General features: G+C 31.7%; 1 protein-coding gene across 2 annotated transcripts in view; it reads left to right on the top strand.

Annotated features, from left to right (window-relative positions):
• LOC145307213 (uncharacterized) overlaps nucleotides 1–17,705 on the top strand; it is a 137,094-nt gene that overhangs the window by 102,055 nt on the left and 17,334 nt on the right. For both annotated transcript variants that reach the window (XM_080149601.1, XM_080149595.1), the window contains 4 exons: nucleotides 181–294; nucleotides 1,031–1,105; nucleotides 5,940–6,196; nucleotides 16,694–16,965. In XM_080149601.1, coding sequence (XP_080005727.1) covers nucleotides 181–294; nucleotides 1,031–1,105; nucleotides 5,940–6,196; nucleotides 16,694–16,965 — 718 coding nt within the window. The remainder of the gene's footprint in view (nucleotides 1–180; nucleotides 295–1,030; nucleotides 1,106–5,939; nucleotides 6,197–16,693; nucleotides 16,966–17,705) is intronic.

Below are 17,705 nucleotides of genomic sequence, written 5' to 3'. Positions count from 1 at the left end.
TTGACAATTCAACATGCTTAGAAGACTTTTTCGAAAGTATATAGAGTTGCTTTTCTTTAAGGATTATTCCTAATCGCTGCAAGAATCCCATGCACAGTTTGAAAAAATATCAAGATTCTAACTGATTTTTGATATTTTACTTTAAGATTCTAAAACTATGTATGAATTTTATTTGTTTAGGAACTTCTTGGTTCCAGTATAATTCTTCCCGTGTCAAGCCCGCAGGGTTTGCTGAAGGCCCCCTCCAACCTTTTTCCTCACCATGGATTCCCACCCCTCAGACCACCATCACAGGTATAGAATTTTCCCCATTAGAGTAAAACAATAGAGGGGGAAGGGGTTAAATAATAGGACCCTGTGCCGACTTTCAATTGGGTCTTTAAATATCAATCAATAGCGTCGGGAATATCAACATAGCCAAGTTGCTACAAAAGAGCACAAAGCTATTTGCTAGCAGACGAAAAAGGTTCCTAACAGGGGGATCCAGGTTGTTGTTTGGTTATACATCTAAATTTACAAATTTATTTTCTTCCCTAGTTAGCTTTATCATAAAAGAATATTGTTGAAATCGTATGATAGAGGGTAGAAAAGTTTTTTGTTTGCCCATTGAGATCTCGCTAGATGCTGAACTGATTAAGTTTTTAAAAGCGAAGATTTTCTATAATTAGGGTCAGTCCGTCCGTACGTCCGTCACAAACGGATAGCTTTTTTAGTTAGTTTAGGCAAGTTAGAATTGTCCTATCGATTTCAAACTTTGCATAGTGATTCCTTTAGTAGTTAGGTACGATTTAGAAAGCATAGCAACTCTATAATCATTACAAGAATGTCCGTACGTCCATTTTAAACATGTTGATTTTTTTACTTTTTTAACAACAAATTTTTTTGTGATCTAATCATCCGATTGATCTGATTTTTGGTATTCCTGGGATAACAAAGTATAATGTTTTAAGGAAATTGACCAAACCAGGAACACATTCAGTATTAGTTATTCTTATTCTCTTTATCTAATTTTAAATAATTTTTACTTCAGCCCACCTCCCAGTCAAACAGTCCTTCAGACTTTGGATCACAACAAAATTGGAGTTTTGAAGAACAATTTAAACAGGTATTTTAACAGTTTTAGTAGCCCATCTGCTCCATAACTGGGATAACTTCAAAATTCATTCCTGAATTTATTTTTTAATGTTTGTATTCAGTTTTAATCTTAGATTTTTGGATGATCTGATTTAGTTTTTCACAAAACTTAGTTATTGTATGTAATTAAATGTTATCAGAATATCATCATGTCAATAAACGTTTGTCAATACCACTTTTAACTGATACCATGTAGTCGAAATTGATAATAGTTAATAATTTGAAGATAAAAAATATTATTGTAGCAGCAACCACTTTCTTATTTTTTTTACATAATGTCGATGTAAAAAATTAAACTATGATGCGAATTTGCAAAGTGTATCTAAAGAGTAGCTTAGCTCAATATTTTTAAAAGGCAAAGTCAATGACACCCCACTCCTATATCATCTGAATTGCATGAAGAAAATTAATAAAATTTGAATAATTGAATGATTGTACATGCAAATGAATTCAGGGCGTTTGTAACCTAAACAAAGGCATCATCTTCACCGGAGATGTTTTCTAAAATATCTTTTATAAAGCTCTTTATATTGCCTATAAAAAGATGACGTCATACAATACAAATTACCAATGATAGGCCAATACATCGACTAAATAAATTACCAATGCCAGGCCAGTATACACTTTAATTGACCAATGGTAGGCCAGTATGACGTAATTTTTATAGGCACTTTAAAAGGCTTCAAAAGATCTTTTTCAAATCTCCTATGCTTTCGTAATTTTTTAACAAACTATATGTTTTATTTATTCTTGTCTGTCATTTCAACTAAACTTATAGGTTGAATTAATAAAAAAGGAATAAGAAAACATTATTTGCTTTGTTTCTTTTTCAGTATATAAATTCCTACCCCTAGGCCTCGTATTAATATTCAAAGATATCCCAAACCAAATTAAATCAATTACATCCCATATGTATATTGTTCTTCATTGGTTTGAATCATACACATATATTCAATTTTAAACCCTTTATTTGAAACTGATAGGTTCATGTCATAGCAAGCAAATTGATAATATTAAAATTCTATTTTTGATTTCTTGATGTGTTGATTGTGTCTATATCAACATGCACAGAAAAAGGATAAGTAAAATCATTTTAGAAATGATTAAATATTACTTTAAATAAATTAGAATGCAGATTAACCACCAACGAAAGAAAAAATACAGCTTTTAAAACATGTTAAAGAGTCTTATAACCTATGAATTATATAAAAACTTATTAACTGGGTTATGTATGCTTTTTATAACTGATATTAACCGACCAGACGACCAATACAAATATCTAACTATCCTTTAAATTCCTGATTTGAAGAGTGCGATAAGAAGTTCTAGAATTAATATGTTGCGTGTCTTAGTTACTTTGATCAAATATAACCGCAGTACAGGGATATATATTTTCTACATAGCACTTTTATCTTAACCAGAGGCTGAGCTTCTAGCATCAAGGAGATATGTATTCGAAGGAGTAAGAAAAGTGGAAATATAGCCTAAAACGAAACATAGATATAATAATAAAATAGCCTAAGACTTCCAAGGACCTATATGAAGCTTTTTTAAATTTGAGAACTCAATATGTTCAGTAGTTAGAAAAATTTTAAGCTACACACAAAAAATCTCACTACTTTATATGATAGGATATTGATTTGTAATTCTAAACGCCAAACGGAGAAATAACTAAAAATCTCTTGCCCATGTTTTATAAAATAAAAAATAATAATTATCTTGCAAAATAAATTAAGTTTTGTGGATTATTGAAGCACAATTCTGTGCTATTATTGTTTTCAATAAAGCAAATGTAATATATAGAATAGAGAAAAAGTCAACAAAAAGTGAGTTTTCCTGAGATAAATTAACATTATTTCATTTCACTAAACTACCATCTTTGCCTCAGACATTTTAAAGGCAATTATTATTCAAAAACCATCTTATATCTGTTGATTATCTACAAAACTTAATCAATAGACAGGTAATGCCTACATGTCTTATTTTAATATTATGGTTCTACTGGGAAATATTTTGCCCTGAATTGTCTGGTATGTTTTGTCGTGTGATCCATGGGAACTTTTGGTTTTTGATTAATCTATTTAATCTACTTTCGAATAAAATTAAGCTTATTCAACTTCGACTGGCATGCAATAAGGCTGAGTGCACTTTCTTTTAAGCGGTTTCATTATTAATACATGATTATATTGATAACAATATATTAAAATCAAATTAATAAGATTAATAAAATATAATAGGTTCAAATCACAACAGACATTGAAACTTTTTCATATTTTGAAGAAGAAAAAATACAATAATGTGCATTTGCATCCTTTTCTGTCTTTTTTGTGTTTATGCTGTAATGTTAAGTTAAATGACTGATATTCACTTGAAAATATCCTCAATATTTTAATTACTTTTTTATCGTTAACGATATTCTTATACAAAATTTGAAAATTATAATAGTTTTTTTTTTAGAAATTAAAATCATTATCAATTCTAAAAGTAGGCCATAATGTCAAAAATAAACGTTGTGTTGAATGAAATAAATTATTCAGTGAAGATTTCTAAAAAAATGGAAAGAAATTAAGAACCCATGCCAAGCCACTATTTGAATTTTGGTATATATGGTGTCAGAAATGTGGTGCACCAAAGGAAAAAACTACCTGAAAGTGGAATTTTTAAGACCGTGGGTTTTCAGCATATTTTCTTTGAATCTAGACATAGTGTATTAAGCTGAAGATTAAGAACAAAAATATATTCTTTCATTATTTAAAGCGAATAATAGCACAATTGCATTGACCAACAACAACAAAAAAACTTCTAAGAAGAGGCCAAATTTAAAAACTTTCGTTGGCTGGCCTAGAAGGTAGCTTTAGCCTTACTTAAGATATAAGACATAAAGCAAACTTCTGGTCTAACCTAATATTTTTTTTATAGGATTTGGCCCATAATCTTTTAAACTGAAAATAATCTTAAATAATTTCCATCGCGCCCTAAATATGATTGAATAATCAGGGCATGTAAGTTTAGAAGAAATGAAGGGGAGATGAATGGCCCCCTGAACTTATCTCTGCAGGGCGCTGAACCTGCTGCCGAGCACCAATGTGTCAGAATAACTTGCCCTCGGGGTCATGTCATCATTTTAGATGATAGACAGGTCACCCTGTCTAACTTTTTGTTTGTTATTATATCGACATGGAAACATATTCAATTAATAAACCATTCTTATAATGTAGATATTAGTTTCATGTATAATTATGAAGAGTCACCTCTGATATCTAATTGTCGACAAAAACCTTGAGAATCTTATGTCAATACAAAATAACCAGGTTAACATAAATCTTCTCTTCATATATCTTTATATCCTTACTACATACATACATCTGTATCTCTATTTTGTACATTCCTGAATTTTTAAAGTGGAGTACCCTTTAAATTCATAGCATAGCTCTCCAACACTTAACTAAACCTAACTTTAAGTCTTAAAACCAATTGTAAATTATCTTTAGGGATATTTATATAAAGGATTTTGAATTTCAGAACTTTATTCAGATTCGCATTTTGAATTCATTTAATAGTATCGTTTTTCATCAAAATTTAAAGACTATTAAGATATAAGTGTCTATAAACTCGTCTTGCCATTTGTAAGGCCCAAAACACTTTGATTTTACAACAAACAGTGAAGTATTTTTTTCCATCTGTGATCTTATTTAACATAAGGATTAATTTATCATAATTGAGGGGTGGATTAAAATACTGTCCCTTGTTCTGTACTGGCTACCTTAACTCTTAAAAGAAGTCAATAAGCTTAGTACTGTACATATACAGTTATCTCTAGTAAAAATAAAATGAATAAGATGTTGAATCTGCCAATCAAAAGCTTAAAACTTACACCCGAGAAATTTCTAAAGGGGTGATACAAATCCATCAATCAATTTTTGCCTGTTTCAATTAAGTTTATATTTTATTCTTTTCCTACAATGGAAATTGATTTATGTCAAATTTGTTGCATTTAAAAAAAGAGGTAAATTACTTTTTATTACTAACTGCTTCAACCAATTATATCATTTTGCGCTAATTCAAAAGTGACATGACTAGATATTGGTTTAATAACAACGGTAAATGTTAAAAAGTTTTGTATCACCTGCCCAAATTTCTCCGCTACTCTGCATGGTGCCATTCCTTGCAGTCAAACCTTTTGACTTCTCTTTCATAAGCTTATTTAGTAAGGTCCTCATACATTGGTGCAAAAAATAATGTATTATTGTTTTAGCAAGTGGTTGTTTATGAATTAGGGACATTTTTTAAGCAACATTAGCTTCGCCACTATCATATAATTCCTCTGCATTTGGGGAGATTAAAGGGTTTAGAAATGGCTTTATATTGTCCGCAAGTATTTGATTCAGAACTAAAATAGCTTAAAACCATTCTGGGTGTTAAATGAAGAATCTTTAAGAAAGAACAGACAGCACTAGAGATTAATAAAACCTTTAATAAATTATATGATATGCTGTTTTAAAGCTAAAACGCTTTTTAAAAAATAACAGCGAGATATCTTGGTGTAAAGGTGTGAACGCCATTTAGTTTTGGTATATAAATATGTTAGTATATTTTGTAAATAAATATGCATACCAGAATCAGATATTACACGCATTCCTACGGGCAAATTCTAAATCAATCATCGGCGGAATACTTTCTTTTTTTGCATCTTTAATTTAAATAAATATGAAGGCATTTTTTAGAGAAAGCTATGCTTAAAAATTTACACCAAACTATTTGCATATATTAAAAAAAAAATTTGATAATAACCTTTTTTATTACAGTTGTATGAGATTGACGACAACCCGAAACGCAAAGAATTTCTGGACGACCTGTTCTCCTTCATGCAAAAGCGCGGCACCCCCATCAACCGTCTGCCCATCATGGCCAAGCAGGTGCTGGACCTGTACGAGCTGTACAACCTGGTGGTAGCCAGGGGCGGCCTCGTAGAGGTCATCAACAAGAAGCTGTGGCAAGAGATCATCAAGGGGTTGGGGCTGCCCAGTTCCATCACCTCAGCTGCATTCACATTAAGAACACAGTAAGCTGTTTTAATTTTTCATTTATTTTGCATGATATAAGTTTTCATTGGATAAGAGGTATCTACATAACATAACAAGACTATCTTTTCCTAAAATTAAAGAAATAAATCATTTAAAACACATCTCTAGTCAAAAACAGATAATGATATTTAAATATTTTAATTAATTAATATCTAGTTCTTCATAAAGGTTCAAAGAAAAAAATCGCACTTTCTTCTTTTCAAACTATTAAGATTTTAGAAATATGTTTTTTTAAAAATTGCCTTATTCTTTCCAATACAAACATAAAAGACTTAAATTAATGTTTTGTTTGGGATTAGAAGAAATAACGAGACACAAGTAAATAAGCATAAAAGATGTTTTTTTTTTTAGAAAAATGTTCTTTTTAATCTGTGACAAAGTTTTTTTCCCCTTAAAAAGAAAAGAACATTTATCAAGGCTTTTTCCACAAGTATAAAATTTCCCATTTTTCCCTCCGAAGTTTATTTTTCATACTTTACTTAGGTATAATGTACATTATTTGACACTCTTAAAAAAAAGCGGATCTACTGCAGTTCACGGTAAAATATTGCTGGTAACGAATATTGCCAAAAAATTATGAATTTTAAAGGCTGCTAGCCGCCAAACGGCTGAACGTAAAGATCATGCCCGCACACTGTTTTAAGCGGCATAAGAAGGCCTACAAATAATCTGGAATAGGCATAAATCAATAATGCGTAATTATCTAGCAGTGCAGAGAAATGCGCGAAAAAGACGTATTTTACGCGTTTTTTCTTCAGTGAAGCTTTCCCTGTGCATCATTTGATCTTGGCTATTCCAGATTATTTGTAGGCCTTCTTATACCGCTTAAAATGGTGTGCGGGTATGATCTGTACGTTCAGCCGTTTGGCAGCTAGCAGCCTTTAAAATTCATAAATTTTTGGCAATATTCGTTACCAGCAATATTTTACCGTGAACTGCAGTAGATCCAAAAAAGCATTTAATATTTTTTTATAAACTTTTAAAGGTGTTAAACGTTAAACTGAAAGATACTGCTTGAATTGTCCTACAGGCCTTAAACTTGTGTAATAATATTACAAGCTTATATAAAATTAATAGGATATCTGAACCGATATGGCTCTCCTTTACAGTGATAACTTCTTTTACAATTTTTATTTTTCTAATAAATAGACATTTATTTGAATTTTTAAATGTTTGTGCTGTTTTTTAATTGATTCGATTATTATATTTGCGATTTCAGTTAAGTTACAATTTGGGTTGTGGGGAATATGGTGGGTCCACGAATTACGTGCATGATCAAATATCTCATGATTTATCGTTCTTAATTACTGACGACTTTTATACAGTTTTGTACTGTGGGAGGCGTAGTGAAACAAATTAGTTGGGGGGGAAAGTACCAATTCAACGGTGTGCGGTCATTTCCGCATATTATAACATAAGCATATTGTTTCATCAGTACACAAAAGCAAATTAAATTAGAAGGGGTATACAGTAGTGAGTGTAATGGATCTAAAGGGATAAGACAATGGCTGATAAATTAATATACATCCCCGATGATGATACTTAGAATAACCCCTTCTGTAGATTAAAATTTGTGGTTGAAAAGTGTGAACACTCAACCTATTGAAGCAACCAATTCAAATTGACTCAATCCCCAAAATTGTTAGGACAACTAATAAGAAAACGTTTTTTTTTAAACTTTGGGGACTATTGTCATTGCCCACTCTTTCTCTGCTGTACAAAGTTTATACTGTGTTAACAAGGACAAAAGGGATGAAAAGTAGAAAATGTTTTTTTTCATGAAATAAATGAAATATATTTTTTTCATTGAATAAAAAAAATATATTTTGTATCATGTATATCAAAATATTGTAGACCCTAAATAAACTTAGCTGAGTAATTTACCACATCGTATTATAGACATCTTTCCGTGGATAATAAGTAAAAACAAAGTTACAAATGCCTGAGCTAACAAAACTGGTGCTAATCTTATGATATTTACTTACTACTCATTTAAAATTTCTGTAATATTAATAGTAATAGAGTAGCCCCGCTACTATAAATTATTTTGTTTTATACCAACTGGGAACTAACGGCAAATTTTCAGATATTTAAATTAATTTTTTTTAAAAAGAATTAATTAATGATTATTAAAATCTCAAAAGCTTCTTTTCTAAGTTTTTTTCAAAAATTAATTTAAATACTAAGAAGAAAAAAAATACTTTATCAATGTACTTAATATCTTAATGTACTTTTCTTCAATTTATACATGGAAACGTTTTATGGGGGCGTTGTTCAAAAAAGTGGTTTAAACACCACCAATAATTAAAATTTAAACAAAAATAAAAATCTGTATATTAATGTACTTTATATACATAAATATATTTAATTTCTTAGCATCCTTTATTGAACACTTACAAGCAACTTTAGATAAAGTATCAATTAATTCGCATGCGTCGCATGTGTTTGAATGCATTCACATCAAAGTAAATTATGTTTGCAGGAATAAATGGAGTTGAAATATGGATCTTGAAATTGTTGGCGAAGTTTATCTATAATTTGAAATGTCTGTCAGCTTGTCAATGTAACTTTTTTTCTGTTTTTATTTTTATAGTTTTTTGTATTTTCCTCATAGCTTTTCAAACAGAGTGACAGATTAACAGGTAGAAAAACAAAGTGAGTTACAGAGTAGATTTGCTTTAAAAAATGTTTTTATCTGCCAACATTTTATTCAGTTTTATTCTGTTAGTAAGTAAATACATATTATTTTTTTTTAAGCAAAGCTTTTCTATAATTAGGGTCTGTCCGTCTGTGTGTGAGTTTTTTTATTTTGGGACAGTTAGCTATTCTAGTTAATTTAAACAGGTTAGAATTGTCCTATCAATTTTAAATTTTGCATGTTGATTCCTATAAAAATTAGGTATGATTTAGGAAGTGTTACAACTTTATATTGTTTCCAGAAAGTCCATTTAAAACATTATGATTACCCTATTCAGCTGATTTTTAAGATATTGATTCCTATTACAACAAGGTACAATGTAATAAGCAAAGCATCTCTATAATCAAGTTAAAAATGTAAGTATGTCCTTAAACATTCTCCTGTATTTAACAAGATTTGCATCAAATTTAACAAATGTACTTACATTTTTTAAGACTTATGTTTAAAATTCTGCTTATTAAGTTCTGACACTCTACAAGTTTTAATGTTCGTTTGTCCTACCATTTCAGAGCTTTGCTTATATGGATGTTGGCTTCCATGTTTGGTTGTTGATAAAATGAGGAGATCTGTTTTAAGATATGTACCAAAGGGCAATTCTAGGTGAATTTTGTTAATTAGTAGCAAAGCTACTCTATAATTCTTAGGAGCGAAGCTACTATATAATTCGAAATGTCTGTCCGTCTGAGACAGATTAGGGGAAACAAGATTTTTTTGTCTCCTGTTTAAGATAGAAGGCTGAAATTTCTTGTCAACATTCCCATTATTATGGAGCATAATTAAGTAAAAAACATGGATGTCAGTCGGACTCCTTTTTAGCAGGTTTTAGGCTATTTTAATATTTTTCTAATTTTTCTCCATATCTTTGGTGTTTATGGTCCGATTTAAATTTTTTTTCACTTATAGATATCAAAATTAAATTTTCCGTCGATTAAAGAAAACAACCATGACAGTCCGACTGCCTTTTTGCAGGTTTTAGGTTATTTTTATATTTTTTACATTTTTCTCCATATCTTTGGTGTTTATGGTCCGATTTTCAAAATTTTTTCTGTTATAGATATAAAAATTGAATTTCCTGTCATTTTAAGAAAACAAACATGGCAGTCAACCACCTTGCTATAATTATGCGCTCGCGCACATAGTTATATAAGTGGCGCCATTTGCCACTTGAGCAATTAACCCATTAGATTGTCTCTACTACACTACTCATTATTGTACTATTTAAAATAACAATTTATTAGCCCCAATGGCCCTTTGTTTGTTTAATTTTGATGCCTCTATGCATTTAATGCATTTTTATCATTTTAACCCTAATGTACCTTACTCTCTTTTAATAAAAGTAACAGTTTACGTCATTGGTAAGGGTTTGAGCCACCCTAATAACTATACCCTAGTAATCTCGTTATGTGTCACCCAATATTTTTATGCTCTTTTTCTGATCACACAATATTTATATCCATATTACATAAAATAATTTAATTACCCCTTAACGGTTGTGTGCGTGGGGGGGGGGGTGTTATCCTTAAATGCCACCTCCCCCCATTCGGTTTTAGTAGCGAAGCTACTCTATAATTCAAAATGTCCTTACGTCAATCCGTCTATCCATCTGTCTGTCCGTCCGTCCGTCCGTCTGTCCGTCCGTCTGTCCGTCCGTCTGTCCGTCCGTCCGTCCGTCTGTCCGTCCGTCTGTCCGTCCGTCCATCTGTCCGTTCGTCTGTCCGTCCATCTGTCTGTCCTTCTGTCCGTCCATCTGTCCGTCCATCTGTCCGTCCATCTGTCCGTCCTTCTGTCCGTCAATCTGTCCGTCCGTCTGTCCGTTCGTTTGACCGTCCTTCTGTCCGTCCGTCTGTCCTTCTGTGTGTCCGTCCATCTGTCCGTCTGTCTGTCCGTCTGTCTGTCCGTCTGTCTGTCTGTCTGTCTGTCTGTCTGTCTGTCTGTCTGTCTGTCTGTCTGTCTGTCTGTCTGTCTGTCTGTCTGTCTGTCTGTCTGTCTGTCTGTCTGTCTGTCTGTCTGTCTGTCTGTCTGTCTGTCTGTCTGTCTGTCCGTCCGTCTGTCTGTCCGTCTTTCTGTCCGTCTGTCTATCCGTCCGTCTGTCCATCGGTCTGTCTGTCAGTGTATCCGTCTGAGACAGAATAGGAGAAACATAATTTTCTCGGCTCCTATTAAAGATAAAAAGCTGAAATTTTTTGACAACATTCCCATAATTAAGGAGCACAATTAACTATAAAACATCAATGGCAGTAAGACCGATTTTTAGCAGGTTTTAGGCTATTTTTGTATTTTTCACATTTTTGTCCATATCTTTGGTGTTTATGGTCTGATTTCCAAAATTTTTTCAGTTATAGATATCTAAAGTAAATTTCCTGTTGTTTATAGAAAACAACTATGGCGGTCAGACTGCTTTTGAGCAGGTTTTAGGCTATTTTTGTATTTTTGACATTTTTCTCCATACCTTTGGTGTTTATGGTCCAATTTCCAAAATTTTTTCAGTTATAGATATCAAAATTATATCAGAAAACTGTTCTGAGTGCATAAATAGATCTTAAAAATTGATTTTATAAAAAACCTGGTGATTTTTTTAAGGAGGGGGGGGGGGGTTGTCTTTTTTTGGCGGGGAGGGGAGTGTTGTTTTTTGGCGGGGAGGGGAGTGTTGTTTTTTGGCGGGGAGGTTAGTGTTGTGTTTTGGCGGAGAGGGGAGGGTTGAATATAGGGTAAAAGTGAAAGTGGCATTCTATAAAAAGATATTATTTTGAATTGAGAAATTTTCTGTTTTTTAAAAAATAATACAATGACATAGGCTTGAAGTAAAGCTTTTTTTTCCTTTTTATGTTTTTTTTCTTCCTTCTTTCTTTTCTTTTCTTTTTAAATAAAATCTCTACTTATTAATCTTCAATGATATTAAATTTCCTGTTGTTTAAAGAAAACAACCATGGCGGTCAGACAGCCTTTTTGCAGGTTTTTGGCTATTTTTAAATTTTTCCCTTATTTTTCCATACCTCTGATTTTCCAAATTTTTTAAGTTAAGGATATAAAAATTAAATTTCTTATCGTTTTAAGAAAACAACCATGGCAGTCAGACTGCCTTTTAGCAGGTTTTTGGCTATTTTTCTATGTTTTACATATTTTCCCATATCCTTGGTGTGTTTGGTCAAATTTTAAAACTTATTTGGGATATCAGTATCAAAATAATTTTTCCCATTGTAATGAACATCTTTTATGTAATTTACTTTGACAGTCATCATAATACAAAATTCAACGCCCCCCCCCCAAAAAAACCTAGGAAGGTTCAGAAAGGGTACCGACTGTTTAGGGTTTAACATAGAGTAAATTCGCTACTAAAAACTTAAACTCTAAAGTCATCCAAGATGTAACACGAATTTTATTTTAAAAGAAGGTTATTAATGTCTAGTCTATTTATTGCTATCCATATAATAAAGTAACATGGTGTTTGTCTGTGTGTTTGTATGTTTGTTGGGTTGTACCAAAGTATGTAAATTTTATATTAGAAACCTTAAAACATAAATCTTGAGAGCAGCAGTTGCCTCAGTTTGCAGATAAACCGTGGCAGATTTTCAGCAAATTTTAATATGTCATCCAGTTATCTATAACACAAAGTAGCTTGATGTCTGTCTGTCTGTCCGTCCGTCCGTCCGTACGTCTGAAGCTTAAGATCTCGGTAACCACTGAACCGATCGGATTCTACTCTTCAGGGTATATACCTATTGGTCCTGCTGTGGTTTTAAGCTATTTTCTTGGGGGGGGGGGGGGAGGACACCCCCTAGCCCCCCCCCCAAAAAAAAAATCCTCTTCCCATTTTTTTTTTTTTCTACAAATTTTGCAAATTCGTTATTCAATTGCTATTTTTTTTTTTTTTTTATGAATTCGATATTTAATCGAGAAAATGTTTTCTTACTGAGTAGGTGCAAAAATTTGCGACCCGATCTGCTGGGTAAGTAATAGAAGATGTAATTATACCTCTTGGAGCAAAGCCCCTAGAGGCTAGGGGCGAAGCTGCTAGTGTACATTAAAGTATTAAGTATAAAATTTGAATTCTATAGGTCTAACATTGTGGTAGCAGGAGTAAGACTGTTAAAGGTTAAGATTAAGTAAAAAAAAAACCTTGCATATTTCCGTTAATAGCCGGCTACAGTGACCAGCATCTGTTAAGATTTGCCACTACTGAAAAAAATGTGCTTTGAAAAATATTTCCTTAATAGATTGTTCTTCTACCTTAAAAAAAGAAAATTTAGCAATCCTCATAACAAAGTAACATGATGTTTGTTTAATAGGGGGCAGGGGCCTTCAATGCCCCCCCCCCCCCCCCCAACCCTCTTAACCTATTAAGGTCCAGAAAGGGTACCTACCGTTTAGGATTAAACATAGAGTAAGTTCGCAACTAAAAATTTAAACTCTAAAGTCATCCTAGATGTACCACAAATTTTATTTAGTTTCCTGCGAAGTTGTCTCCAATACCATCGCTAATTTTTAAAATCAAATTAATGTTTTTGCTATACAAAATAATAATCATTTAATAATTTTTAGTGCATTTTAATATGGAATGTAAATATTCTAAATAGAAAAAAATAATTTCTATCAAGGCGTTGCAAAGTTTTAAGTTCGCCAAATTTGAGATATGCCAGAGAGCCGGACCCACCTTTTTCCCCACAACCACAATTTGATATTAATTCTTGTTTTTACAGTATGTATTCTCTTTTGTATAAGGCTAAAAGTGTCCATTTTCAACCCTTCACTTTTTGCACTTTCTTGCGGATGGGAAAAAAAGTTTAGATTTATTATGTTAAATGTATTATATGTATACATGTGTGTATATTTTTTTAGTTTGTCTGTTCACAAAATTATTTTTTTAAGAGCAAATAGCTTTTATCGTTAATTCAAGCGTGTTAGAGTTGTCCTATCGATTTCAAACCTCCATTTACAACATGTAGATTTTTAACTTTTTTGACAACCATTTTTTCATGTGATATAAATATCGAAATCATCCAAAGTTCAATGTTATAAGCGAAGCATCTCTATAATCGGTCCTTAAATTTAAGTATCTGTATTGAATGGTTTTGCAACAAATTTACTTACAAATTTGTTTATACTTATACATTTATATTCTGCTTATTTAGTCTTGACATTCTTCTAGTGTTAATGTTTGTTTGTCCTACCGTTTCAGAGATTAGTTTTTGTTATTTGTTTTTTGTTAGCTATTTTGACCGCTAATTTATAAGTAACAGGGTTGGCATGGCTCTTAGACCTTCATATACGATTTCACATGATAGCAATGTTATTCTGATGCAATTGTGAAAATAGAAATGACTTTATCTGTTTCTTTTGCTTAAAGTTAAAGAAACATTTCTAAGATATTATCATTTATCTATGAAACAAGATTAATTTTACATAGGTAGTGCATCAATAGTGTAAAAAAACCCAGTAAATCATTATACATAAATACAAAATACTGAAATTACTTTGTTATATGAAGAGAAATTAGAATGAAATAAAAAGTTTAGTTTATAAAAAGTACCCAAAGCAAATGAGAAAGCGTGATTATAAAACTTTGGGTATCTTAATAAAATTCAGTCCAATGTCCCAGAGAGAGATTACACTAGTACCCAAAGTTTTATCATAACGTTTCTTATTCGTTGCCTAACAACTTTAGGGACTTTCATTGAATTTTATTAGTTGGTTTAATATGTATATTCATAAAAAGGACGCGCACCAACTATTAATTATTGGTTTAATATGTTGTGTGTTCAAACGTGTCAACCACTAATTTTAATCTACAGATGTAATTTTGTGTGTTATCATTAGTGATGAACATGAATTTATCGGCCATTGTCTTATCCCTTTAGATCTCTGAAGTATACTGACAGACAATTTAAATAATAAAGTAGCTATCCTACTTTGAATGACAAACAAATGTGCTTAAAGGTTAACATTGTTTAACTACCCAACACATAATATCAACTAGAAATCAAATAGTAAGAAAATAGCAAAACATTATCTAAATAAAATTTTTAACAATTGAAGTTAGATAAAAGAAATAGGTTCACTTAAATCCGCTTCATCATCAAGAGCTTTTCGTATAATTTACTAAACATAACAATTCAGAAAATGAAGCTACTTTTAGTTTAGTTGAGTTAACCCCACGTTTAACATACTCTATAAGATTCAGTTTTTGTGAAATGTTTTCCTAACACATCTTTTCTTGGCTAATATAGATAGACTTTACTAATTTATTCACGAACATGCAAAAAAAGAAAATGACTAATTTGGAATTCATTCATAGACCAACCCCCCCTCCGCTCCAAAATAAAACATTCCTTTTTCAATGTCTTATAGCTAAACCTTTATGATCCAGTTGAACAATATTTTATTTTTATGCGACAGCGCCCCAAGGGCTCTATATTAGTAGAAGGAAGTGAAAGAAAAATAGGTTGAAACAAGCCAAAAACTTATTTTTTTTAAATTGAAAAATAGGCAAAAAATTTACTGGGACCTAAGTGATAATTTTGTATAATAGAGAACTCAATCGGTTAAGAGGTAATCTACATCTTAACAAACAAATAAAAAATCTATATTATGATATTAACAGATTATCAATAAGGTTGTATATAATAGTAAATTGAATTATATGAAAACATTTTCTTTTGCTTAGCCATTGCTTATGCTACAGAACATTAATCCTCTAAGATTTCTTTTAAAAATGTTTGATACTTTAGTATCACAGCTGAATTACAGTATATAAAAGCCCAAATTCTTTGGTGAAATAAATGTTATATAAGGTCTGAAGAAATCACAATAAGACACACATTATGTAAAGATATATAAGCATTAAGCAACAAGCAACATTTGATTATTTTAGACAAAAATATTTTTAGAAAAAAAACGATGAATTTACTAAAACCTATAGGATCTAAAAATTTCCAAAATTTCATTGAATAAATACAATGTTTCTATGTGTTTAGAAATAATCAAGATCTCAGAAACTGCTTGTAAAAATCTGTTATCAAATCAGATTTTAATTCTAGGCCAATGTGACTTTTAGTTTGGACAAAAGGCAAAGAGGAAAAGATTAAGTTTGGGGGAAATTTTAAAAATACCCACTATAAGTAGAGGCGTGCGGAAGGTGTTTGTAATACACCCTCACACCCAAAAAGTTCCAGGGGGTGGGTAATACACCCTCAAACACCAGTCTGGTTTAATCCTCTTTGCCTTCTTGCCATAAATTTGATTTTTAAAAAGAGTAAAAAATAACAACTTGAATGAATTAAATATTTAAAAGCGCTCCGCGCCACCTTCTTGAAATATTACTATGCACGCCCTGACTACAATGTTTATTATTAAGAGAGACAAGAAAAATAATGATAATGAATTTCTTAAGCTTCAATGTAAAGGTGAGAGTTAGCAGAGTAGATTTTGCAGGTAGGAAGGGAACATTAGACTGTTTCTTAAAATAGTCCCCAAAGTTTTATAATAACGTTTTCTTATTCGTTAGCTTAACAACTTTGGGGACTTTTAGTGAATTTTTATTGGTTGGTTCATTAAGTTGAGTGTGCAAACGTTTCAACCACTATTTTTAGTCTTCAGAAAGGAGAGATTTACCGGCTCTTTAGATCCCTAATATTTTGCTTTTGACACATGGATAGGTAGATGCAATATAATCATCCTTTAGTTCTATAAAAAAAAAATATGTCTTTGAATTTCTTCAAGTACATAAGAAAGATTTCTATTTAAATAATTCAACAAAATACTAATTCATAAATGTATTCAGGTATACCAAGTATCTGTATCCAATGGAATGTAAGCTGAACAACCTCTCCAACCCATCAGATCTCCAATCCGCCATTGAGGGCAACAAGCGCGAGGGACGTACTAGCGGCTACGGCCCCTACGGCGGCATGGGCATGTCGCCCTTCCAGAATTCACCACTGCCGCCCAGCATAGGTGGGCTGCCGCAGTTTGCAATGATGGGTACACCGCCGCGGCTACATATGAATGGTATGAGCGGCTTGAATGGCAACCATCCCAGACCTTTACATCCAGGTAAATAAAAAAAACGTAACTTTTATTTTTGACTGTTGTCAAAGTTACAGACAAAACTATTATTCTTCAACATTTAAAGTATGGAAACAATAAAATATTTACAAATCTGAGAAATTTCTGAAAACTAGTAAAAATATATGATTGCAAAAAAACAAGAGTTTTAATGACTATAATCTTAACAATGACTTTTCATATTTTTCACCAAAAATTTTCATTGAATCATTCTAAGACGTACAGGGAAGGCAATTCATGAAAAAAAAGTATTTAATATTGAAAAGTTGACATGTTGTTTACTCGTTAATTACTCCGACTTCAGGTGAATTACTACTTCAAACCTAAATTTAATATAGTAAAATTTAAAAAATTTCTTGATTTGTTTTAGGTAAAACTTATGTCTATCGATAGGAACATTATTTTTGAAGTGACTATAATTTTGACCCTAGGAATGAATGGGCAGATACAAAGATTACAAATCATATCATTATGGTCCTGGGGGCGTGATTCGGGGGCTTTGCATCCCCCAAAAGGGACATGTCTGATTCCGCTTAAAAATACTTCCTTCTTAAGTCCTAAACTTCAACACGTTTAGATTGGTTTAGGACAATTCAATATCATTGCTTTGAAATACAATGTGATGTTTTTTTATTACAGGACCTCAAATATTGAAATAATTTACAATGACTGACGCTTTTAAAACCAAACTTTTTAATCCAGAATGAATTATATCATTACCTAAAGCC

The sequence above is a fragment of the Acartia tonsa genome, chromosome 2 (genome assembly GCF_053477335.1).
Source record: "Acartia tonsa isolate MP-2025a chromosome 2, ASM5347733v1, whole genome shotgun sequence".
Lineage (NCBI taxonomy): Eukaryota > Metazoa > Arthropoda > Copepoda > Calanoida > Acartiidae > Acartia > Acartia tonsa.
Note: the sequence above shows the minus strand (reverse complement) of the source record. Positions and strands in the feature narration are given on the sequence as shown.